Consider the following 22,309-nt stretch of genomic DNA (forward strand, 5'->3'; position numbering starts at 1 on the left):
TGCCTAACTTCCTGGTGGGTGTGGGGGCCCACTCCTGCCCTGCATACGTCTGACTAACTGACCCCTCTGATACTTTCACCTGACTGGATGAGGCCCACCCACACTGTGGAGGATAATCTTCTTTACTTAAAGCAATTGATAGTAGACATTAGCCCCCTCTACAGAATACTTTCACAGCAACACCTAGATTAGTGTTCTATTAAATAACAGTGCTGTAGACTCTCCACATTACATGTAAAACTAACCATCACACCTAGTGTGCTCTTAATCAGTATAAAAGACACTGTGTGCTAAGTATTACATCAGTAGATTTTAGACTATGGATACTGATACCAACAAACATCCAGTGAATGTTTGTGCCTCAAGTTCTCAAAAACAATTCTGTTTGTAGTGATAGGAGAGCATGTATGGTGATGGGGAGTTCTGTGCATGTTTATCCTACTTGTCAGAGGAGGCTGTCTTCCCCCATTTTGAGTAGTTAAATATGAAAGTTATGATTTGAGCCTATTTCCTTCATGCTTATGTTTAGTGAAAAGATCTGTATATTGGCTAAATTCCAAAAATTTTATAAAGAACCTGATTATTTAGAATTCAGGCCAAATACACAGTTTGTTACTGTAGAGAGGAAAGCAAACATTGCTTTCTGATTTATTCAGAGTGCTCTGAAGGAGAGAATGGAGAATTCATGTAGCAAAATTATGGCTTAATAAATTCAATGATTGTTAAGCTGATACACTTAGTACATACCCTTGAGAATGAAAACTAATGGTTTGCTGAAACATATCTCTAGTGTATTCTGTAGGAATTCATTTCTTCTGTTAACCTGTATAATTGCTTCTTACATAAGTAAAGGTGTCACCTCTACTTAAAATGAAAATCTCTTCTATGGGCTATGGAATTGCTCCTTTTGAAATAGTGCTGTTAGAAAGTAAACAGTGAATTAGAGCTGAATCAGCTAGAACTGTCACTTGATGTCTCTATGTAACTTACCATCTGTTTTAAAGATTTTGTACATACTGTCACCCATATAAAATATGGTCCCTAATATTCTAAATTCTGAACATTATTATATAACATTGCTTTTTTTGAGATGGAATCTTACTGTGTTGCCAAGGCTCTAGTTCAGTGGCACGATCTCAGCAACCTCCACCTCCTGGATTCAAGCCATTCTCCTGTCTCAGCCTCCCAAGTAACTTGTATTACATGCACATGCCACTGTGCCCGGCTAATTTTTTTTTTTTTGTTTAGTATAGACAGGGTTTTGCCATGTGAGCCAGGCAGTCTTGAGCTCCTGACCTGAAGTGATTCACCTGCCTTGGCCTCCCAAAGTGCTGGGATTACAGGCGTGAGCCACCGTGTCTGGCCTATTATATAACATTTAAACCCAAGAAAAGTAGATAGTTATCTTTGATGCCAAATTTAACTATATACTTTATGATGTTTTCAAACTGTTAAAATATGTTAACTTTAAGTGGTATAAAGAATGCTTTGCTTTAAGGGTGGTTACTAGGCCTGTAAGTGCACCTCACTAACTTGGGTCAGACCATCTTGGCAATGTGACACCAGTGCTGATTGAAATCAGAGGCATCATGCATGGAACTCTAAGCATTCTGCTCATGCAAGGTGGCTGTTGGTTTTGTTTTACAATCCAGTTATATTGATTTGAAGGGTTTAATTTTTTTGGCTGGAATTATGCTGTTCTTAAATAATATTTAAACAAATTCATAGTCTACTTGGTCTGAGCCTATCTCATGTGTCCCTCTAGCTAACTAATAAAATAGCAGGATTTTTGGTTTTAACTTTGTTGTTGTGGGTATTGAGACAGCATCTTGCACTATTGCCCAGGCTGGAGTGCAGTGACATCATCAAAGCTCACTGCAGCCTTGACCTCCTGGACCCAAGTAATCCTCCCACCTCAGCCTCCTGAGTAGCTGGGACTACAGGAATATGATACCATGTTTGGCTGATTTTTAAATTTTTTGTAGAGATTAGGTCTCCCTGTATTGCCCAGCCTGGGCTAAAGCAGTCCTCCTGCCTGAGCCTCCCAAATAGTTGGAATTATAAATGTGAGACTTAATTTTTTTTAAATACCCTTTTTTGGCTGGGTGTGGTAGCTCATGCCTGTAATCCCAGTACTTTGGGAGGCCGAGAAGGGTGGATCACTTGAGGTCAGGAGCTCAAGACCAGTCTGGCCAACATGGCAAAACCACATCTCTACTAAAAATACAGAGGCTAGCCGAATGTGAATGGTGCTTTCTGAAGTGTTTTAATTGAACTTTGGGAATGTAAGTACCTTTTATAAATAAAAATAACATCTATGGTTTTGTTTTATTTTGTTTAGTGTGTGCCGTTAATTCACTATCATTTTCAAAACTGGGGGACCACGTCATTAAATCTTGGTGGACTTAATTGTATATGTCTTGGAAACATCTAAAATACCTAGTACAAAACTTTTGGGAAGGTTTTAATGACTATTAAGTGATATTGACCCAGCATAAAGTAAGTTCGTAATGTAATTTAAAAAAACTTTTTTTTGGTTTATTACAAATTTCTTTCTGCAGAAATACTAAGGGACATTGTCTCCTTGAGTTTTTCTATTTGATGCATTTAACATCATAGTTCACTGATTTTCCTACAAACAAAACCACATTCTGTTTTCTTATTTTACCGTTGGAATTTGAGTTGTTTGCAGTTTTCTGTGGTTATGAACAATTTTATGTGTCTCTGGGCAACACGTCTCTCAGTGAACATACATTTAAGAGTGAAATTGCTGGGTGGTAGGATATGCCATACCATCTGTCTACCTAACATCTTGACTGTCTTTCCAAGTGATTGTAACAATGTACATTCCCACCAGAGCATCTGAATGTTTCCATTGCCTCACATCTTTGCCACATTCTTGACATTGTTTGATTTTTTAAATTTAGTGAAGCTAGTAGATGTGTAAAGGAGCTTTCAATTTATGTTTTCCTAATTACTAAGGAAGGAAACTGAGCATCATTTTTTGTATTTAAGGACTTTTTATGTTTTCTTTTCTAACTTTTATCTATTTTTCTCTTGGATTGTGTCTTACACATTTATAAGAGTTATACATTCTAGATGCTTACATTTCGTTGATGATATGATTTCTAATTTGTGACTTATCTTTTTATTTTCTTGATGGTATCCTTTAATGAACAGAAGTTTTTATTTTAATGTAGAATGAGACCAGGTACAGTGGTTGGCCAGACATAGTGGCTCAGGCCTGTAATCCCAGCACTTTGGGAGGCTGAGGCGGCTGAATCGCTTGAGCTCAGGAGTTGGAGACCAGCCTGGGCAACATGGTGAAACCTCATTTTTACAAAAAATACAAAAATTAGCCGTGTGTGATGGCTCACACCTGTAGTCCCAGCTACTTGGGAGGCTGAGGTGGGAGTATTACTTGAGCTTGGGAGGTGGAGGTTGCAGTGAGTCAAGATCACACCACTGTACTCCAGCCTGGAAAATAAAGGGAGACCATCTAAAAAAAAAAAAAAAAGAAGTTTTGTATTTTATTTTTTACATGCAAGTCTTTAATAAGTTTATTTTTATATGTAGAGTAGAACAGGAATTTAATATAATTTCCCTCCACATGCATAAACATGTTTACAAGTACCATTATTAAATAATTCAGTCTTTCTCCATTATTCTGAAAGTCTTACTGTGTTATAATTAATAGTTTGTATGGCAGATCTTCTCATTAGTGTTGTGTTCATGTGTAGTATCTTGATTCTTCTTGGGCTTTTGATTTTTCATGTGAACTTCATATACAGTCAGCTCGTCAAGTTTTTTCTTTTTCTCTGCTTTTTGTTACTAGTATTGGCACCATTGATTGGAATTTGTTGAGTTTAAAAAAAAAAAGTATCCTGCTGGATGTAGTGGTTCACGCTTGTAATCCCAGCACTTTGGGAGGCTGAGGCAGGCAGATTGCTTGAGCCCAGGAGTTTGGCACCAGCCTGGGCAACATAGCAAAACACTGTGTATTAGTTCATTTTTATGCTGCTGATGACATATCCAAGACTGGGGGAAAAAAAGAGGTTTAATTGGAGTTACAGTTTCACATGGCTGGGGAGGCCTCAGAATGATGGCAGGAGACAAAAGGTACTTCTTAAATGGTGGTGGCAAGAGAAAATGAGGAAGAAGCAAAAACAGAAACCCCTGACAAGCCCATCAGATCTCATGAGACTTATTTACTATTATGAGAATACCTTGGGAAAGACAGGTCCCTATGATTCAGTTACCTTCCCCTGGGTCCCTCCCATAACTTGGAATTCTGGGAGATACAATTCAACTTGAGATTTAGGTGGGGACACAGCCAAACCGTATCACCCCATCCCTACAAAATCTAGAAAAATTACCCAGTTGTGGTGGCGTGCACCTGTAGTCCCAGCTGCTTGGGAGGCTGTGGTGAGAGTATCAGGAGGTTCATGCTGCAGTAGTGAGCTGTGATCACACTGCACTGCAGCCTGGGCAACAGAGTAAGACCCTACCTTAAAAAAAAAAAAAAAAAACCTCCCAATAAAATCCTATGGATGTAGATGTGTAAGACATATGCATTTATATTCCCTAGCACTGCTCATTGACAGTGCCTGGAAGTATCTCCCAATAACAGTGAACTTATCTGGCATCCGAATCTTGATTTCTAAATACAGTTCTCTAATAAAGGAACCAGTACTCCATGGAGAAATGAGACTGAAACATGTAGTTTCAGAAAATGAGGAAATGATTAAAAAAAATGATCTGGTATTGTCAAAATGACCTAGAAGCCATCTTAAAGGGGTTTCCACTGGCCAAATCTGGGAAGGTTGTGCTACCAAATAAATAGTGGTAGCAATTGCCAGATACAGTGGCTCACGCTTTTAATCCCAGCTACTTGGGAGGTTAAGGCTGGAAAATTGTGTGAGGCTAGCAGTTTGAGACCAGCCTGGGCAACATACTGAAACCCTGTCTCTAAATAAGTGAATTAAATAAAAAGTAGCCAGATATGATATCACACACCTGTAGTCCCAGCTACTCAGGAGACTGAGACAGGATTATTTCTTGAGCCCAGGAGTTTGAGTGAATTATGATCATACCACTGCACTCCAGCCTGGGTGACAGAGTGAGACCTAGTCTCTTAAGAAAAAAAAAATGGATTGATTGATTATAGTAGTAATTAATTATAGTAAACAATAATAATAATAGATTATAACCCACTTAATAAATTAATGAATAACATAAATGTAAGAATGAATAAATGATTAGCCAGGTGTGGTGGCATATACCTATAGTTTTAGCGACTGCAGACAGGAGGATTGCTTGAGCCCAGGAGATCAAGGCTGCAGTGAACTGTGATTGCACCACTGCACTCAAGCTTGGGTGAGAGAGCAAGACCCTTTCTCAAAAAAATAAAAAAATAAAAAAAATAAAAAATAAATTTTTTTTTTTAAATAATGAAATGCAGAAGCTGGGTGGGGTGGCTCATGCCTATAATCCCAGCACTTTGGGAGGCCGAGGCAGGTGGATCATAGGGTCAAGAGATCGAGACCATCTTGGCCAACATGGTGAAACCCTGTCTCTACTAAAAAATACAAAAATTAGCTGGGTGTAGTGGTGCCTGCTTGTAGTTACAGCTACTCGGGAGGTGAAGGTTGCCGTGAGCAGAGATTGCACCACTGCACTCCAGCCTGGAGACAGAACAAGACTCTGTCTCAAAAAAAAAAAAAATGCATTAATTGAAAGCTTGATCAGGAACCAGATGTTTCTATAGTTTTAGATTACCTTTCTATGAAATACTAATTACAAAGGGGGAAAGAATAAGTAACTCTACAGTGGTGGAAGCCTGGCAGATACCACCTTAATCAGTTAATCAAAAAGAACATCATTCTTGCTAGTGTTTTCGCTTATTATTTATTCTATTTTTAAATAAGTGTTATTTTGAAGTATGATATGCACACAGAAAGAACACAGATCTTAAGTGGATAGGTCAATGAATTTCAAAAATTGGACTGATCCAAGAAACCAGCCCTGAGATCAAGAAAATGAAGTGTCATTTCTAGAAGCCCCTGATGGGACTCCTGCTAGTTATAGCAGTGATTAGTTTTGCCTGGCATTGAACTTTATGTAAATGGAATTAGGTAGTATATACTTTTGTATATGGCTTTTTTCTTTTTCTTTCAGCATTACATTCATGATGATTCATGTTGCAGGTAGCAATATTTTATTACTTTTATTGTTATAGTATTCTGTTATATGGAACTCCTCAATTATTCATTCCTTCCTTCCTTCCTTCCTTCCTTCCTTCCTTCCTTCCTTTCTCTTTCTTTCTTTCTTTCTTTCTTTCTTTCTTTCTTTCTTTCTTTCTTTCTTTCTTTCTTTTCTTTCTTTTCCTTTCTTTCTTTCTTTCTTTCTTTCTTTCTTTCTTTCTTTCTTTCTTTCTTTCTTTTTCTTTCTCTCTCTCTCTCTCTCTCTCTTTCCTTTCTTTCCTTTCTTTCTTTGCCTCTTTCTCTTACCTAGGCCAGAGTGCAGTGGTGCAGTCTCAGCTCACTGCAACCTCCATCTCCCAGGCTCAGGTGATCCTCCCACCTCAGCCCCCTGAGTAGCTGGGACTACAGGAATGTTTTGCTAATTTTTAAAATTTTTTGTAGTGATGGGGATTCACCATGTTGCCCAGGCTGGTCTCGAACTCCTGGACTCATGCAGTCTGCCTACCTCAGCCTCCCAAAGTGCTGGGATTACAGGTATGAGCCACTGTGCCCAGCCTATTTTTTCTTTCTGTTGTGGATGTACACTGCAGTGTTTTTGGCTGTTAGGAATTGCATTGCTATGAACATCCTTGTTTATGCTGTAGGGGAGAAAGATTTCTTTTTCTTACCAATGGCTAGGTACATGGCTGACATCCTAGGACAAAAGACAGATTAACAAGAGAGAAGCATACAAATTTATTAATATAAATTTTACGTGACACAGGAGTCTTCAGGAATGAAGACCCAAAGAAGCAGGGACATCTCTGTGTCTTTATGCTAAATTTGATGATGATGAGGCAGTTGTGCAGAAGGATGATTGAACAAAGCGGGTATGTAGTCATAATAAACTAGGCATATTTGTCCAACTGCTCCATGTCCCTGTGTCTTCAGAGATAAGGGCATTCCTTTCCTGTAGGTGTAAGGAGGGTGCCTATGGAATGAAGGTCTTATGACCTACTTTGAAGGAAGGCTAGAGAATTCTTTTATGGCCTACTTCATAGTAGAAGGACAGGAGAAGGTTGCTTCTGTGGTTTTCTCAAATGCTAAGAATGCCATATTTTGGAGTAGCATATGTTGAACCCATTAGTATCGTTTGCTACAAATATCTGTCCATTTATGCTGCCTGTCTACCTAGGTGTGAAATTGCTGAGTTATAGCATATTCATTTGTTCAACTTTAATAGATGCTGCCAATTTTCCAAAGGAGCCATATCAGTTAATCCTGCTACCAAAGGTATAAGAGAGTCTCATTTGCTCCACATTCTTAGTGACATGGTTTTAATTTCAGCCGTTCCAGTGGGTATGTAGTGGCACCACCTTGTGATTTATTTCTGATGACGAATGGGGTCAGTCATCTTTCATCTGACTGTTAGCCCTTTATTTGGGTGGCATCTTTTGTGTGGTATCACCCTTCATCTGCCTTTTAGGTCTGTCATCTGGGATCATTTTTCTGCTATGCAAAAATGTGTCTATTGGTGGTAAAATCTTGGTTTTGGTTGCCTGAAAATGTTTATTGTTCCAGAAGGAGTTGTCCCTAGCTATGTAATTCTGGTTGATAGTTCTCTTAGTTTATTGAAAATAATAGTTCTTTCTCTTTCGTGGCTTCCATTGTTGCTGTTGGGAAATAAGCCATCACCTTAATTGGTATACATTTGTAGGCGATTTTCTTTTCTTTCTACTACTTTTAAGATTGCTTTTTATTTAGTGGCCTGTAGTTTTCCTCTTATGTCTCTTGGTATTGATTTTTTACTTGCTTCTTGTTTGCCGGCCTGTCTGGATTCAAAGATTGGCATCATTTGTACCAGAGGGTTTCTCCATTATCTTCATCTAGTACAGTTTGAGTATCCTTGATCTGAAATGCTTGAGACCAGAAGTGTTTTAGATTTAGGTTATTTTTTTTCAGATTTTGGAATATTTTTGCTATACTTTGCAGTTGAGCATCCCTGTCAGAAAATCTGAAAACCTGAAATACTCTAGTGAACATTTCCTTTGAGCATCATGTGTTGTGTCAGTACTCAAAAAGTTTCAAAGTTTGGACCATTTCAGATTTCAGATTTTCCAATTTGGAATGCTCAAGTTGCACTCCTTTAGGCAAATGTTAGGTCTATTCACTCTGTCATCTATGCTTCTTAATCTCTCTTCTTGCTTTGCTGCCCAGGCTGGAGTGCAGTGGCACGATCTCGGCTCACTGCAACCTCCGCCTCTCGAGTGTAAGCGAGTCTCTTGCCTCAGCCCCCTGAGTAGATGGGATTGCAGACTCCCACCACCACACCTAGCTAATTTTTGTATTTTTAGTAGAGGTGAGATTTCACCAAGCTAGTCTTAAACTCCTGACCTCAGGTGATCCACCTGCCTCAACCTCCCAAAGTGCTGCGATTACAGGTGTGAGTCACCGTACCTGGCCTTAATCTTTCTTTTTAAGGTTTGCATTATAAAGTTCAGTTATCACGTTTTAAATTTCTCTACTGTCACCGTACCTGGCCTTAATCTTTCTTTTTAAGGTTTGCATTATAAAGTTCAGTTATCACGTTTTAAATTTCTCTACTGTTTGGTTGGTTCTTTTTCCATACTGTTTGGTTATTTACAGTCCCTTATTTGCTCATGTTTTCTAACTTGTCATTGATACATATGTGCATATATGTTTTTTTGTAAATATCACACTTTGTCAGCTTTAATATTTGGCATAGAGAGAAAAAAGCTTGAAACTAGACTTTAGATGAAGGTTATGACTCAGAATCTCTTGGCTGTCCATATTTTTCTTTTTTCGCTTTTCATTTTGACACAATCTCAGAATTAAAAAAAAAAAGATGTATCAAACAACTTTCATCTACCATTTGTCTACCTTCCCCAAATGTCAATATCTTATATAACTACAGTAAAATTATCAAAATCAGGTAATTAACATTGATAGGACACTATTAACTAATCTCTACATTGCATTTGCTTTTGTCAGCTATTCCAATAATGTCTTTTGTCTGGACTGTGTCCCAATCCAGGATCAAACATTACATTTAGTTGTTATGTTTCCTTATTTCCTTTAATCTGTGGTGTTTGTCAAATGGTGGTTTTTCTACTTCCATTATTCTTTTTACATGTATCCATTGAAATTCTATAAAAAAGAGCTTGGCCTTCTCTTCCATGTACTTATACATTCACTTATTTATTTTTATCGCTATGGACTTGTGGATGTTTGTTTTATCCTATAGGTTATAATCCACTAAATTGTCCCAGATTTGGCCTCTTCAGTTTGGTCCCACTTCCTTTTAACAAGACCCCATCTTTTTTGAGGACTTCCTTGCTTTTTGGCACTAGAAGATATTTCAGGCTCAGCTGGTATTTTTCCTGTCCCAGTTTTTACAGCCAGACATCTCTCCAAGTAGTCCTGGTTCTTTTTATTGAAGGATGATGTTTAGAAACCACCTTCTGGGTGCTAATTGTGCTATTAAGATGTAATTACCCTTAGGCTCTCTCAGAGGACAGAGCTAGGAAATGAATATCTGTATGTTTACACATATCTGCATTTGTCTGTTCCTGTCTGCCTATTGAAATACATTTTAAAAACCATGATTTCATAGTGATACCTCTGATTCAAATCTAACACCCTGGAGTTCGTTCTAGCCTTTCTCCTTCCATTTTGTCTCTAGCCTCAATGTCTATAGTCAAGATACTGGTTTCCACAGTGGTTAGTTCTTCTGCATTCCCTTCAGGGTGATTATGTGGTTATGTTATATATTCCTAATGTAGTTGAGTTGTTACTGTTTATGTTTTACTTTAGGTTCCCCTCATATATTGGTTGATGTTAATTATTTGGTATTTTTATTATGTGAAACATTACCATGGTTCCAAATGTCAAAACTATGCAAAAAGATATATTTTGAGATATGCCACTTTCCCCTCTGGTCCTTGTATTCCATTTTCATTCCCCAGTTACCACTCCCATGGTTCCATAATGCTTGTAAGATAAAATTCAAATGTCAACATGATTGACAAGCCCCTTCATCTTCTCAGTTTTATTTATTTGTTTATTTATTTTTAAATAGAGACAAAGTCTAACTGTGTTGCCGAGGCTGTTCTCCAACTAAACTCCTAGGCTCAAGTAACCTCCTGCCTCAGCCTCCCAAAGTGCTGGAGTTACATGCATGAGCCACCGCACCTGGCCACATCTCAGTTTTAGCTTGTCCTTGAACATCATATTTTGGCTGTCTTAGATTTTTCGTTATACCTCAGATGTGACAGACGAATTCATGTCTCCATGCATACATTCTCTCCCTCTGCCTGGAATGATGCTTCTTTTCTCCTAACCTTGCCTTTGTAATCATTCAAAACTTACTTCCACTCCTACCTCTATGGGAAGACTTCCTTTCCTTGCTTTCTTTTCACTTGCCTCTTACTCTCCCTGCATTTAATAATCTCACTCTGTCACCCAGGCTAGAGTGAAGTGGCATGATCATGGCTCACTGCAGCCTCAACCTCCCAGGCTCAAGCTATCCTCTTACCCCAGCCTCCTGAGTAGCTGGGACTACAGGCTCACAGTACCACGCCTAGCTAATTTTTTGTATTTTTTGTAGAGATGGGGTTTCCCATGTAGCCCAGCTGACTTTTATGACAATTTAAATTTTTGATACATAGGCTTGCCAGCTTCTCTATGCTGGGAGCTCCTCTAAGACGGGGACTTTGTCTTTGCATTCCCAGCCTATAGTCCAGTTCTTGCACTTGTTTGTTATTCAGTACAGTGACTAGATTTCAATTATTTTCACCATCGTTTCTTTATTTCTTCTCTTTTCATTTCGCTAATGACATAAGCCCATACAATGGAACGTAAATCCTTATAATGTGAAAACGTAGGCTTAGAAAGTCAAGACTGTATCATTGCCAGGTTTGCTTCTTCACTTGAAAAGTTGAAACTTCCTGCCTGTGTAATCTGTTAGATTGGAAGAAATTGTTGTACCAGAAATAAATCCCTTCATCAGTCTTTTAAGAGCCTTAGTAAGCTTTTAAATTGTCTTTATTTTCATCTAAAAGGCAAGTTCAATGACCTTCCAAATTGTGTTTCTAAGCTGTTTGTTACTTTTTAAATTCTATATTGCTTACTTAGCAGATTATGCTAAAATGCAGGGCATTATTTCTACCAGTCTCTTCACCTATTACTTTTCTTCCTCCCTCTTTATTGCACTTACCTACTGCCACTCCTGTGTATGCTATCTAATCCTAGCTCATTCTCAAGTCCTACATGAAATTTGGAAGAAGGGTTTAGCTGCATTGTAGACATCACACTGTAAAGGTGAAGGGAGAGCTTCAGAAACTTGCTTTGTGAGGGCACAAGGCTTGCATTGCTTCAGTGTTTGATATCCAGGTATAGCACACTATGAGAGAGCATCTACTTAGTAATGTGTCCTGTATTCTTTATAATAATTACTAAAGTGTTTTACTTTTTTATTTAGAATGAAGATAAGTGCATTATGAATTTATACCTTAATGAAATTTTCCAAATTGAACATAACCGTGAAACTACCACTCAAATCAGGGAAAAATTCTCCCCTTTTCCTTCTCCCAGTCTCTACTTTCCCCTACATCCCACACTCAGTGGAAACTATTTTTTTTTTTTTTTTTTTGAGACGGAGTTTTGCTCTTGTTACCCAGGCTGGAGTGCAATGGCACGATCTCGGCTCACCGCAACCTCCGCCTCCTGGGTTCAGGCAATTCTCCTGCCCCAGCCTCCTGAGTAGCTGGGATTACAGGCACGCACCACCATGCCCAGCTAATTTTTGGTATTTTTAGTAAAGACGGGGTTTCACCATGTTGACCAGGATGGTCTCGATATCTTGACCTCGTGATCCACCCGCCTCAGCCTCCCAAAGTGCTGGGATTACAGGCTTGAGCCACCGCGCCCGGCCCAGTGGAAACTATTATTCTGACTTACATAGTTTTGCCTATTATTGACCTTTATAAAACAGAATCATATATTTTTTCATGTGTCTGGCTTCTTTGTTTCAACATTATGTTTGTGAGATTTATCAGTGTTGTTTTAGTTATGGTTCATTTTTTTCATTGCTATGTAACAGGCAAAACTAAGATTGGTAAACTGGCTGTTTTTGTAAATAAAGTTTTATTGGAAGCTAGCCAAGCCCATAATGTCTGTGCCTGCTTTTATACTCCAAAGGCAGGTTTAAACAGATGTGACAGTGACAGAGACTTTACGGCCTGCAAAGTCTGAGATATTTACTATTTGGCCCTTTATAGAAAAAAAAAATTCCTGATTCCTGCTGTATAGTGTTCCATTGTATTAGTATTCCACAATTTGTTACTGGGTTTTGGCTATTACAATGAATAGTTATTGGAAAATTATTGTGTTTTGGGGACCTATGTATTCACATTCCCAGTAGGCATTTACCTAGGAGTGGAATTGCTGGGTTGCAGGGTGTTTATATTCTGCTTTATTGGATACTGCCAAACAGCTTTACAGTTTATATTCCCTTCACCATTGTATGAGAGTTGAACTGCTGCACATTCCAAGGCTTGGTGTTGTCAGATTTTAAAATTTTAGCCATTTTCATCATTATGTAATTTTATCTCATTGTAATTTAATTTGTATTTCCATGGTGATGCATGAAGTTGAACACCTTTTTATATGCTTATTAGCCATTTTTATATTCTGTTTGGGTGACCTGTCTTTTTCTTCTTTTTTTTTCCCCCCAGAGATGGAGTCTTGCTCTGGCTGGTATGTGGTGATGCGGATACAGCTCGCTGTAGCCTCGGACTCCTGGGCTCAAGCGATCCACCTGCTTCAGCTTCCCTGGGACTATAGGTGCACACCACCATGCCTGGCTAATTTTTGATTTTTTAAACCAAGGAATATACTGAATTTTTTATTTTTATTTTTAAATTTTTTTGTAGTGACTGGGTCTTGCTATGTTGCCCAGGCTGTTCTCAAGCTCCTGAGCTCAAGTTATCTACTTGCCTCACCCTCCCAAAGTGCTGGGATTACAGACATGAGCTACTGTGTATAGCCCTCGTATTAATTTGTAAGGAGTTCTTTATGTGTTCTGAATCAGTCCTTTGGTAGATACATGTATAGCAAATATTTTCTTCTGTTTTGGGACTTCCACTTTTATTCTTTTAATGCTTTAAAAATGAAAAATTTGTTAACCATAATGAGTACAACAACATGGCTGAATCTCACACACACTAAGGTGATGTTAGACAGTGTATTTGTGGGTTCATGGACAGTGATCCTCAGCCTTGTCATAATACTGCCTGTAGACTTCATTGTCTTAAAGCTTAATTAGACTTTTATGTTTTTCAGTCCCTCTTAATTGAAAGTGTGGTTTGTTATATAATTATTTGACCTGGGGTTTGGACAAGGACAAAGTTCTTAATTCCGCCTCCCTCGCCTTTTTTTTTTTTTTTTTTGAGACAGAGTCTCACTCTGTTGTATAGACTGGAGTGCAGCAGCATAATCTCGGCTCACTTGCCCCCTTCACCTCCCAGGTTCAAGAGATTTTCGTGCCTTGGCCTCCGGAGTAGCTGGGACTACAGGCGTGTGCCACCACGCTTGGTTAATTTCTGTATTTTTAGTAGAGACAGGGTTTTTACCATGTTGGTCAGGCTGGTCTCAAACCTCTGCCTCAAGTGGTTTGCCTACTTCAGCCTCCCAGAGTGCTGGGATTACAGGCATGAACCATTGTACCCAGCCGTTATCTTTCCCTTTTGAATTTATTACAAGCAATTCCAGGGTCTTAAGAAACTCAGGTTCTGTGGTGTGTTTGTTCGGCACTCCATGATGCACTGAATATTCGTAGATTTTAATAAGGAAGATGATACAGTGTCAAGTACTGGAATCATAGTTTTGCAGTTTTTTTTCTCCTGAGAACGATCTCTCCAGATATTCAAGTTGAAGAATTTAGAAATTGAAGCTGATTTATCTAGATTTAAATTGCATTGGATTGAACAGGTTAGTTGTGTCTTGTAGTGAGTAGACTACATGATTTTTGAGGTCTATTTAATAATTCTATATTTTGGTCGGGTGGGCGGCTCACGTCTGTAATCCCAGCCCTTCGGGAAGCTCAGGTGGGTAGATTGCCTGAGGTCAGGAGTTTGAGACCAGCCTAACCAACATGATGAAACTCTGTCTCTACTAAAAATACATAGGTTAGCTGGGCATGGTGGCGTGTGCCTGTAGTCCCAGCTACTCAGGAGGTTGAGCAAGAGAATCGCTTGAACCCAGGAGGCAGAGGGTGCAGTGAGCCGAGATTGTGCCACTGCATTCTAGCCTGGGCGACAGAATGAGACTCCGTCTCAAAAAAAAAAATTATATTTCCCCCCCTTTTTGTTTCAGCTTTATATTTAACAGGTTTTTTCCCCCTAATTTTATTTCAGGTTATATCTTACTGGTGTGGATGCTGCTGTCTCAATTTGGGTAGCCATGGCACAAGAATATAGTAAGTACTATGCCATACTTCATACGACCTACCTGCTTTGCAAAGTGTTGATTTTCTGTGTGTAAATTTCTGATTAGAGAAATGAAAACATAGAGACAAATTTTTAAAAATGGACTTTTCTCAAAGAAGTGAATTCATTTGTTATCTGCCTTTTGAATCTATAGCTTTATATACATATATACTCTAATAGTGATTTATTTCATTCTGGTACACACAGTATTGCTGAGGCTATTCCCTGTAAATAATACTGAGTGAGTATTAGGGTTGGATCCATATCATTCATCCTATCTATTCCTCATGTTACAGGGTTGAGGAACTGACTGTAGCTCACCCTGATTAGGAACAATCTCATTTATGCCTTGTCCATGATTGACTCATGAACTCTGGCTACATCAGTGAGTGCTGAGTTTACCTGGCCAGGGTGATGGTTTCAAAGATGGTCCTGTAATCCTATTCTACCCAGCATGGTTCCAGTGTAGGTTTGCCTGGATCTTCTAGCAGAAGGCTTCTCATGGTTAGAACAGAGCTGCCTCTTTTCTTCGGGATGTTGTTGTGTGCTGGTGTGAGATCTGGTGTAGCTGCAGTATTCTGGCTTCTGGACTGTGTGAGAAGCCACACAGGGTGGAGGACAGAGTCCAGAATCACAAGGAAACAAGTCCTGAAGCTTGCCCTTTCCCTAACATCCAAGCATTTGAGCCAATACATTTCCTTTTTTTTTAAGCCAGTTTGAGTTAGGAGCCAAAACAGCCTAAGTGATTCACTTAATCTCCGTTTTATTTTTAGTAATCCATTAGCTTCTCCCTGGGGAAATGTGGGAGTAATTGCAAAGCAAGGCAAAATAATACCATTAAATTAAACTGGCAGAGTGTGTTGGTGTTGACTGGCATATTCTTCAGTCTTAACAGTTAGCAGGTAATGATTTAGTATTCAAAGACATGAGAATAAAATATATCACTTTTAGATTGTCTCTTTCTCCCCCGACCCCAGAAGGTTTTGTCTGCTAATCAACCAAGTTGGGCTGTGAATGCTAAAAAGGGTCTTAGGTACTGGCGAAATCATCCCTTTGTATAGGTAGGTACAGACTTGCTCTTTGTGTTTTCTTAGAACAGTCTATACTCTTCTAATTTCTTATTTGTTTTTGTTCTTGAAAAATTAGTAGAAATATTTTAAATATAAAAAGCATATAAGGCATAACACAAATATCCTTACCCTAACTCTCTTTTGATTAGCAGAAAAACAAAATCCATATATATATTTTTTACCTCTCCTCAACACTCTATAGAGAAATCGAATGTTTACCAATTCCATTGAACATTAAAAATCCCAGGATATTTCTCCCTAATAGCAGTTCCCTTTCTCTTTCCCCATGAAACCACTATCCTGGTTTTGGTCTTTATGGTTTGTGCTCTTCCCACATATGCATTTTATGATTTTTAGATGCTTTTTAACTTGGGTAAATGTAGGTGCTATGTGCATTTATTACTCAAAATCGTAAGGGAGTTTAGAATAAATGCAGGATCACTGAAAGAGGGTATAAATCTATTCTTAGGCATTTGTGAAGAGATCTATTATTAGGCATCCTAGTGATCTGTGATAGAATGTTTTAGATTTTGAATTGTTGATGAGTTTGTACCAACCAACATGCTGATAGCTTTCTATCTTATCTACTAGTACAAAGCACTTTTCTCTGGTAATTGGCCTACCATTACTATTGAGTTCACTCTCTATCTATGCCTGTGCAGGTGTGGAGTGTGCAGGATACTGATAGATCAACTGTGTCATTAAAGAGCTTTTCTGAGTGTGTTGGTTGCTGTTTCATTTAAATAGCTCTGTTCATCCTGTAGTCCAAGTGATGCTTCTGGCATCATTTTTCTGCATTGTGACAATTTGCCATTATGCCTACAAAATTTACTTCTTTCTTTCTTTCTTTCTTTCTTTCTTTCTTTCTTTCTTTCTTTCTTTCTTTCTTTCTTTCTTTCTTTCTTTCCCTCCCTCCCTCCCTCCCTCCCTCCCTCCCTCCCTTCCTTCCTTCCTTCCTTCCTTCCTTCCTTCCTTCCTTCCTCTTTTTTTCCCCTAAATTTGTCAGTTTGTCACTGTGTTACTTTGTACTGGTAGCAGTAGTTATAGAAGAGTGATCTACTCCTAAGAACTGGCTGTCGGGCTCTACCTTGAAGCAGTACTGTACCTCAGTCATCTTGGAGCTTCCTTGATCTTTGTTGTGCCCTTATTTTTTTTGTGACCCAATATTGGATCTTAGGGATCATTTTATATGATGAGCTTAGGGATCATCTTGTTCTTGTGTGAAATGTACTTTTTTGGTTTGCTTTTGTTTTTGTTGTTTTGTTTTGTTTTTTTGAGACGGGTCTCACTCTGTTGCCCAGGCGGGAGTACAGTGGTACAATCTCAGCTCATTGCAGTCTTGACCTCCTGGGCTCGTTATCCTCCCAATTAGCTAGAATTATAGGCGTGAACCACCAAGCCTGGTTAATTTTTTGTATTTTCTGTCCGCCTCAGCCCCAAGAGTGCTAGAATTACAAACGTGAGCCACCATGGCCGGCCTGAAATGAATTTTAAGTCATTTAACTTTTGTATTCAAAAACCTCATGCCTTTACTAATTGGAGCAGTCATATTACCCTTTGCTCTTGTTTGCGGTGTTGCCTCCATGAAACTGAATAGTTAGTTCCATTCAGAAATCATTAATTCTTTCAACTTGGGAACCAAATTACTGATAAAGTATCAGAGAAAAGTTTACAACAATATCATAATTTCTGTTTTTTTTTTCTGGATGCCATTTTTACTTAAATGTTTAACATTTGGAAAAAAGTGAGCTCAAAAGACTTTTTCCCCTTTGTACATATTATATCCATGTTACAGGAAAGAAAACAATAACATCTTTTGTTGAAATTGTTTGAAGTTCTTATACTTTGTGAATGCATTTGTTGCTGTGTAATATGTTTTGTGTGCATTTTCTCTTTTAAAAAACCTGAGTGTTAAAGTTGGGTTTTAAGGGGAAAAGCCTATTGAAAAATTTTTTTGAAAAATCAATTCAGTGAATGGAGTCATCTTCTTTCTTCTATATGAAAGGACTTGCATATTGCATATATATTAAAGGCATACAAAAGGACTTGAATATATTATATATATGAAAAGTGGTACAAAAACTTGGCTTGTTTTTGTACTGCCAGATGAACTGCTGCCTTTGTGGGGAACGGCCCCCTGGGCTGAGGGAACTTCTAGACACTGACTCAGATCTCTAATTAGGTCTTGCTCTCCGCACCCTTGTTGACTTTTCTGGCCATAGACCATTTAGTCTGGAAAAGCAATACATGAATCATGTAAATTGGCACAAATTATCCAGAATGCTACTAAATGATTTTCTACTCTTCTGTGATTGAGAAAATGAGAAAAGGAAACTTGTTCTTTGAAAGTATTATAGAGGACACATATATATTCATGAAAGTACATTTTCTTCCCTGGAGACAGTGAAAAGCATTGGAATACTTGTCATTTGTAAGCAGTTCTGATCTCATGGGTCAGTTTTAGAAGCTTCCTCCATGCTTCCTATGCTACTTTCCTTTGTGAGAAGGTAGGAAGTGTGGCCTGTCTTCTAGCTCCCATGTATTGCTCCACTTAGACATTCAATCCTGTCTTGCTGCCTGCAGCCTCTGCTTAACCTCTACAGGGCAATGGCAGCAGAGGAAATCCTGGAAACTTGTATTGTATCTGTTTTGCTTCCTCCTAACTAGTCTCACAAATCAGTGTCTCAGTATTTAGAATGACGGTTGGATACTCCTCTCTTCCCTTTCTCAAAATGATGGGTCAGTAGACTTATTGAGACCTGTAGGTACCTGGCAATGAAGTGGGTAAAAATCATTTTTTGTGTGTTTCCTAAGTAGTAAGTTGACAGTGTTTAGATTAATTTTTTAAAAATCACAAGTTTTCTTACTTTGTCTCAATTTACTTTATAAGAAAACTTTAATTATATTCTAAAGTCGAAGGCATTATAAGTCACTTAGGGGTAGACATAAAATGAAGACTTTTCCTAGATAGAGGACCCTTTTTCATTTTTTTCTGATTGTTTATTAGGAATCTTTACCAGCACTTATCTCCCAGCACTGCGTCTGCTCTAAAGAGATAAAGGACACACACATTTATTTGTTCAGCAGCAAAAAAGGCCACATTTTCAAACTTGTAATGTGAGTTGGCTTTTTAATATGTGAATAAACCCTTATTTTCATGTTGGCATATATGTGAGCAGGCATCTCACAGGAATGCGTCTTTGGCAGTAAGTAGAAGAAAGCCACAGCTCACTGTGTAATTTTGTGTTTTGTAGGCATAACTGCCGTTTTGTGTCTGTGGTTGTACATGAACATGCTTGTGAGCTGGGTTGTCTTTGTCAGTAAAGGGCACTGCTTTTGTTAGACCCTGCCACTTTCATTTTGGAGTTGTTGAAAATCACGTATTCAAATTATAAAATTATTGTTAGAACATATGCTGAGTTAAACTGAAAGACTTTAGAGTGAGTTTCTAAGAAACGGATTGGTAAAATAGTTCTTCAGCAGTTAGTACCTTTGATAAAATTCCTCATGAGATGGGTAGGTGAAGATCTTTTCCCTAATATAAATTACAAAAACTTCCATGTTAGGGATTTAGGCTGTGTTTACAAAGAGTGCCAGTTTGACTGAGTGTCATGATTTGTGCCTGTAATTCCAGTACTTGGGAGGCCAAGGTGGGAGGATTGCTTGGAGGCCAGGAGTTTGAGACCAGCCTGGGCAATATAGTGAGACCCTGTCTCTACAAAAAATAAAATCTAAGAACTGATCCTGTTTGTCACAGAACTTGCTTAGGACCCAGTTAACCTTTCCCCTAATCTCTTTTTGCAATTGTAAGCCAAGAGACCATGCCTTAGTACCAAAAACAAACCACACAACCTCATTACCCTTGGTTTGCATTTGTATAAATAATTGGGTCATTAGCCAATATGTAATTGGAGGGGCCTGAAAGGTTGACCTTAGTGGGAATTTAACAATACATTATGGCTTCTGGATTAACTTGGATAAATTATTTATTTATGGCAGCGAATATCTTTTGTTTGTGGGTGCAGTGCTGTAAGACCTTAACCAAGACTTCTAGAGTTTTTAGTGGGTAGAAAAATAACTAAAGGGGTTTTATGCATGATTATATCTTATTCCATCTAGTAACAGATGCTTTCCCAGTTTTGTGAATGGTCATCCCTGATGATAAAAGCTTCCCACCCTCACTTTTAAAAAAAAATTTCCTTTCCAAACCAATTGAATAGAATTAGTCTGGCCTATAGAGTTAGGTGTCCCCTTTGTGAAATGGAAAGGTTTACTAAACAGTGTGTGCAGAGAGACCATCTGTCTCTATTTCTATCTGAATATTTGGCTCCTTCCCTAAATGTGATGGTATCCCCATTGTGTTACTACACATTGATCTTAATTTAAAGATGGGTAAGCCAGTGTACATTCATCTAATCTGCATGTGTATAGAGTCTGTTGATCGTAAAGATTTAGGCCAAGGTCCAGCATTCATTGCTACTGTGATTTGATCCTTTAATTATATTTTGATGATCACTTGGAATAATGTTCATTCAGTTGTATTCGTTCAGAGCATCGAGAAAAATCTCATTTAAGACACTATTCTCAACAAATGTTAAAAATCACTTAAACAAATACTAGTAAAAAAAGTAGAAAATGCATGTAAACATAAAGACAAAAATGAAAACCATCTATAATATTACCATCCAGAATTGGCCATTACTAAAATTGGCTAATAATAATCTTCTCACAGAACACAGAGCACACCATCAAGAAGGCGCAGGAGAACTCTATGCCAGTGATTAATAAGGGACTGCCTGGAGGTGATGGCAGCTAGAAACTCTTAAATACCTATATATGGCGTGTGTTAGACTTAATGTCTTCTAAACTGCAAGTATTTATTAGCTGCATTCATTTTATTACAGGATAAAGGGAAACACCTCTTGAAAGAGAAACTGTCCTATTCTGGTTAACTTTGTTTCCATTGATTTTTAGGAAGTGTTTTTCTTATGCAGGTCATGTTTCTCTATGTAAGCATGAATTTTCCTCTTGATTTACCTCCCCTCCCCTCCCCTACCCTCCCTTCTCTTCCCCTCCCTCCCTTCCTCCCTTCCTCTCTTTCTCCCCTTCCTCCCCTTCCTCTCTTCTTTCCTCTTTCTTTCTCTTGTCTCTCTGTTACCCAGGTTGGAGTGCAGTGGCATGATCTCAGCTCACTGCAACTTCTACCTCCCAGGTTCAAGCAGTTCTTCTGCCTCAGCCTCCTGAGTAGCTGGGATTACAGGCGTGCACCACTATACCCAGCTGATTTTTTTTTTTTTTGGATTTTTAGTAGAGAAGGGATTTCACCATATTGACCAGGCTGTCCTTGATCTCCTGGCCTCAAATGATCTGCCTGTTTCAGTTTCCAAAAATGCTGGGATTATAGATATGGGCCACTGTACCCACTCCCTCCTAGATTTTTAAAAATGTTTTTGAACACATTATATCTGTCCCTTGCCACATCCTATCTGATGTCCCTCTTCTCTTGTCTGTTGCCTTGTCCATCCTACAGCAGCTTCACATAACTTAACAATGCTACATTGTAAAATTTAAGAAATTCTACACTGAGATCTCTCTGATTATTCCACTAACATTCTCTCCTCTTTCAATTTACAATAACTTGGGATAGTGTCTGGCTTTCAAATCATTACATTACAAAGGTTTATGTAAGTAACAGTCATCTCCCTGGGTCTGAAGGTAGTTGTCCTTTGTGCTGTTTTGGTGGCTTCCAAGCACTTGTTTGTTGGTTTCCTTCTCTGATCAGAATAACTTAGTATGCCACAACCCTCTTAACTTCCGGTGGGCTTCTTTTAAGAGTCCATGCTTAACAGAAGCGTTCTCTATGAGCAATAATGCACTTAAACCAGTTGGCTAGTGATGATCCCCACAGTTTCTTGTCCTGAAGCCATTGTGGTATAAACAGAGCAAATAATGAGAGCTTCCTCACTGCCCTCTCTTTCAAGTAGAGTGTAAAAGTTGTTTTAAAGGAAGTCTGCATTTTGTGGTCTCATTCAGTTTTGGAACAGTGTCTGTTTAGATTTTAGCCTGGAATTCTTTTTGAAACTCCACCCCTGGAAGAAAATGATTTTTAAAAGAATGTGTTTCAGCAGCTGTTAATGTTAGCAAGAACATAGAACTGTCTTGGAAGATCTTTTGGTTCTACAACAGCAGCTTGCTGGATTACACTTCCGCAGTTGCAGTCCCTCAATTGAGAGACTGATTTAAATTAGGTAAATATTGCTTGGTCTTAAATTATAATGTTGTATTGTTGGAAAATGCTCAAATTTTGATTCACTGGTATTATAATGTGATTTTTTTTAAATTTTAATTTTAGGCATCACATTGAGATTTTAGCATTTAAATACCTGAAGGAAGCAATAAGCAAATTTGTACTTGTTAAAAAATATTAGTAAGTAGCAGTTGTGTCTTTCTTGCCTGTTTTTCTTTATGGGATATTTAGATTTTGTGTGATCATATTCAGTAGTTCTGAGCTCTTGTCTTTTAGCACAGCTCTCATTAGGTTTATTTCGGT

At 38.4% G+C, this 22,309-nt stretch overlaps 1 protein-coding gene across 43 annotated transcripts in view; it reads left to right on the forward strand.

Annotated features, from left to right (window-relative positions):
* Nucleotides 1-22,309, forward strand: part of SIPA1L1 (signal induced proliferation associated 1 like 1) — a 397,653-nt gene that overhangs the window by 170,023 nt on the left and 205,321 nt on the right. For 34 of the 43 annotated variants that reach the window (XM_078335306.1, XM_078335307.1, XM_054240120.2 and 31 more), the window contains one exon: nucleotides 14,618-14,679. The exons of 2 other annotated variants lie outside the window; for them this stretch is intronic. In XM_078335306.1, the coding sequence (XP_078191432.1) occupies nucleotides 14,664-14,679 (16 nt within the window). In that variant the 5' untranslated portion in view covers nucleotides 14,618-14,663. Of the gene's footprint in view, nucleotides 1-12,937; nucleotides 13,047-14,617; nucleotides 14,680-22,309 lie in introns of all 43 variants that reach the window. 7 more of the 43 variants (XM_078335297.1, XM_078335280.1, XM_078335294.1 and 4 more) reach the window with 1 other exon arrangement.

The sequence above is a fragment of the Callithrix jacchus genome, chromosome 8, assembly GCF_049354715.1.
Source record: "Callithrix jacchus isolate 240 chromosome 8, calJac240_pri, whole genome shotgun sequence".
Classification (NCBI taxonomy): Eukaryota; Metazoa; Chordata; class Mammalia; order Primates; family Cebidae; genus Callithrix; species Callithrix jacchus.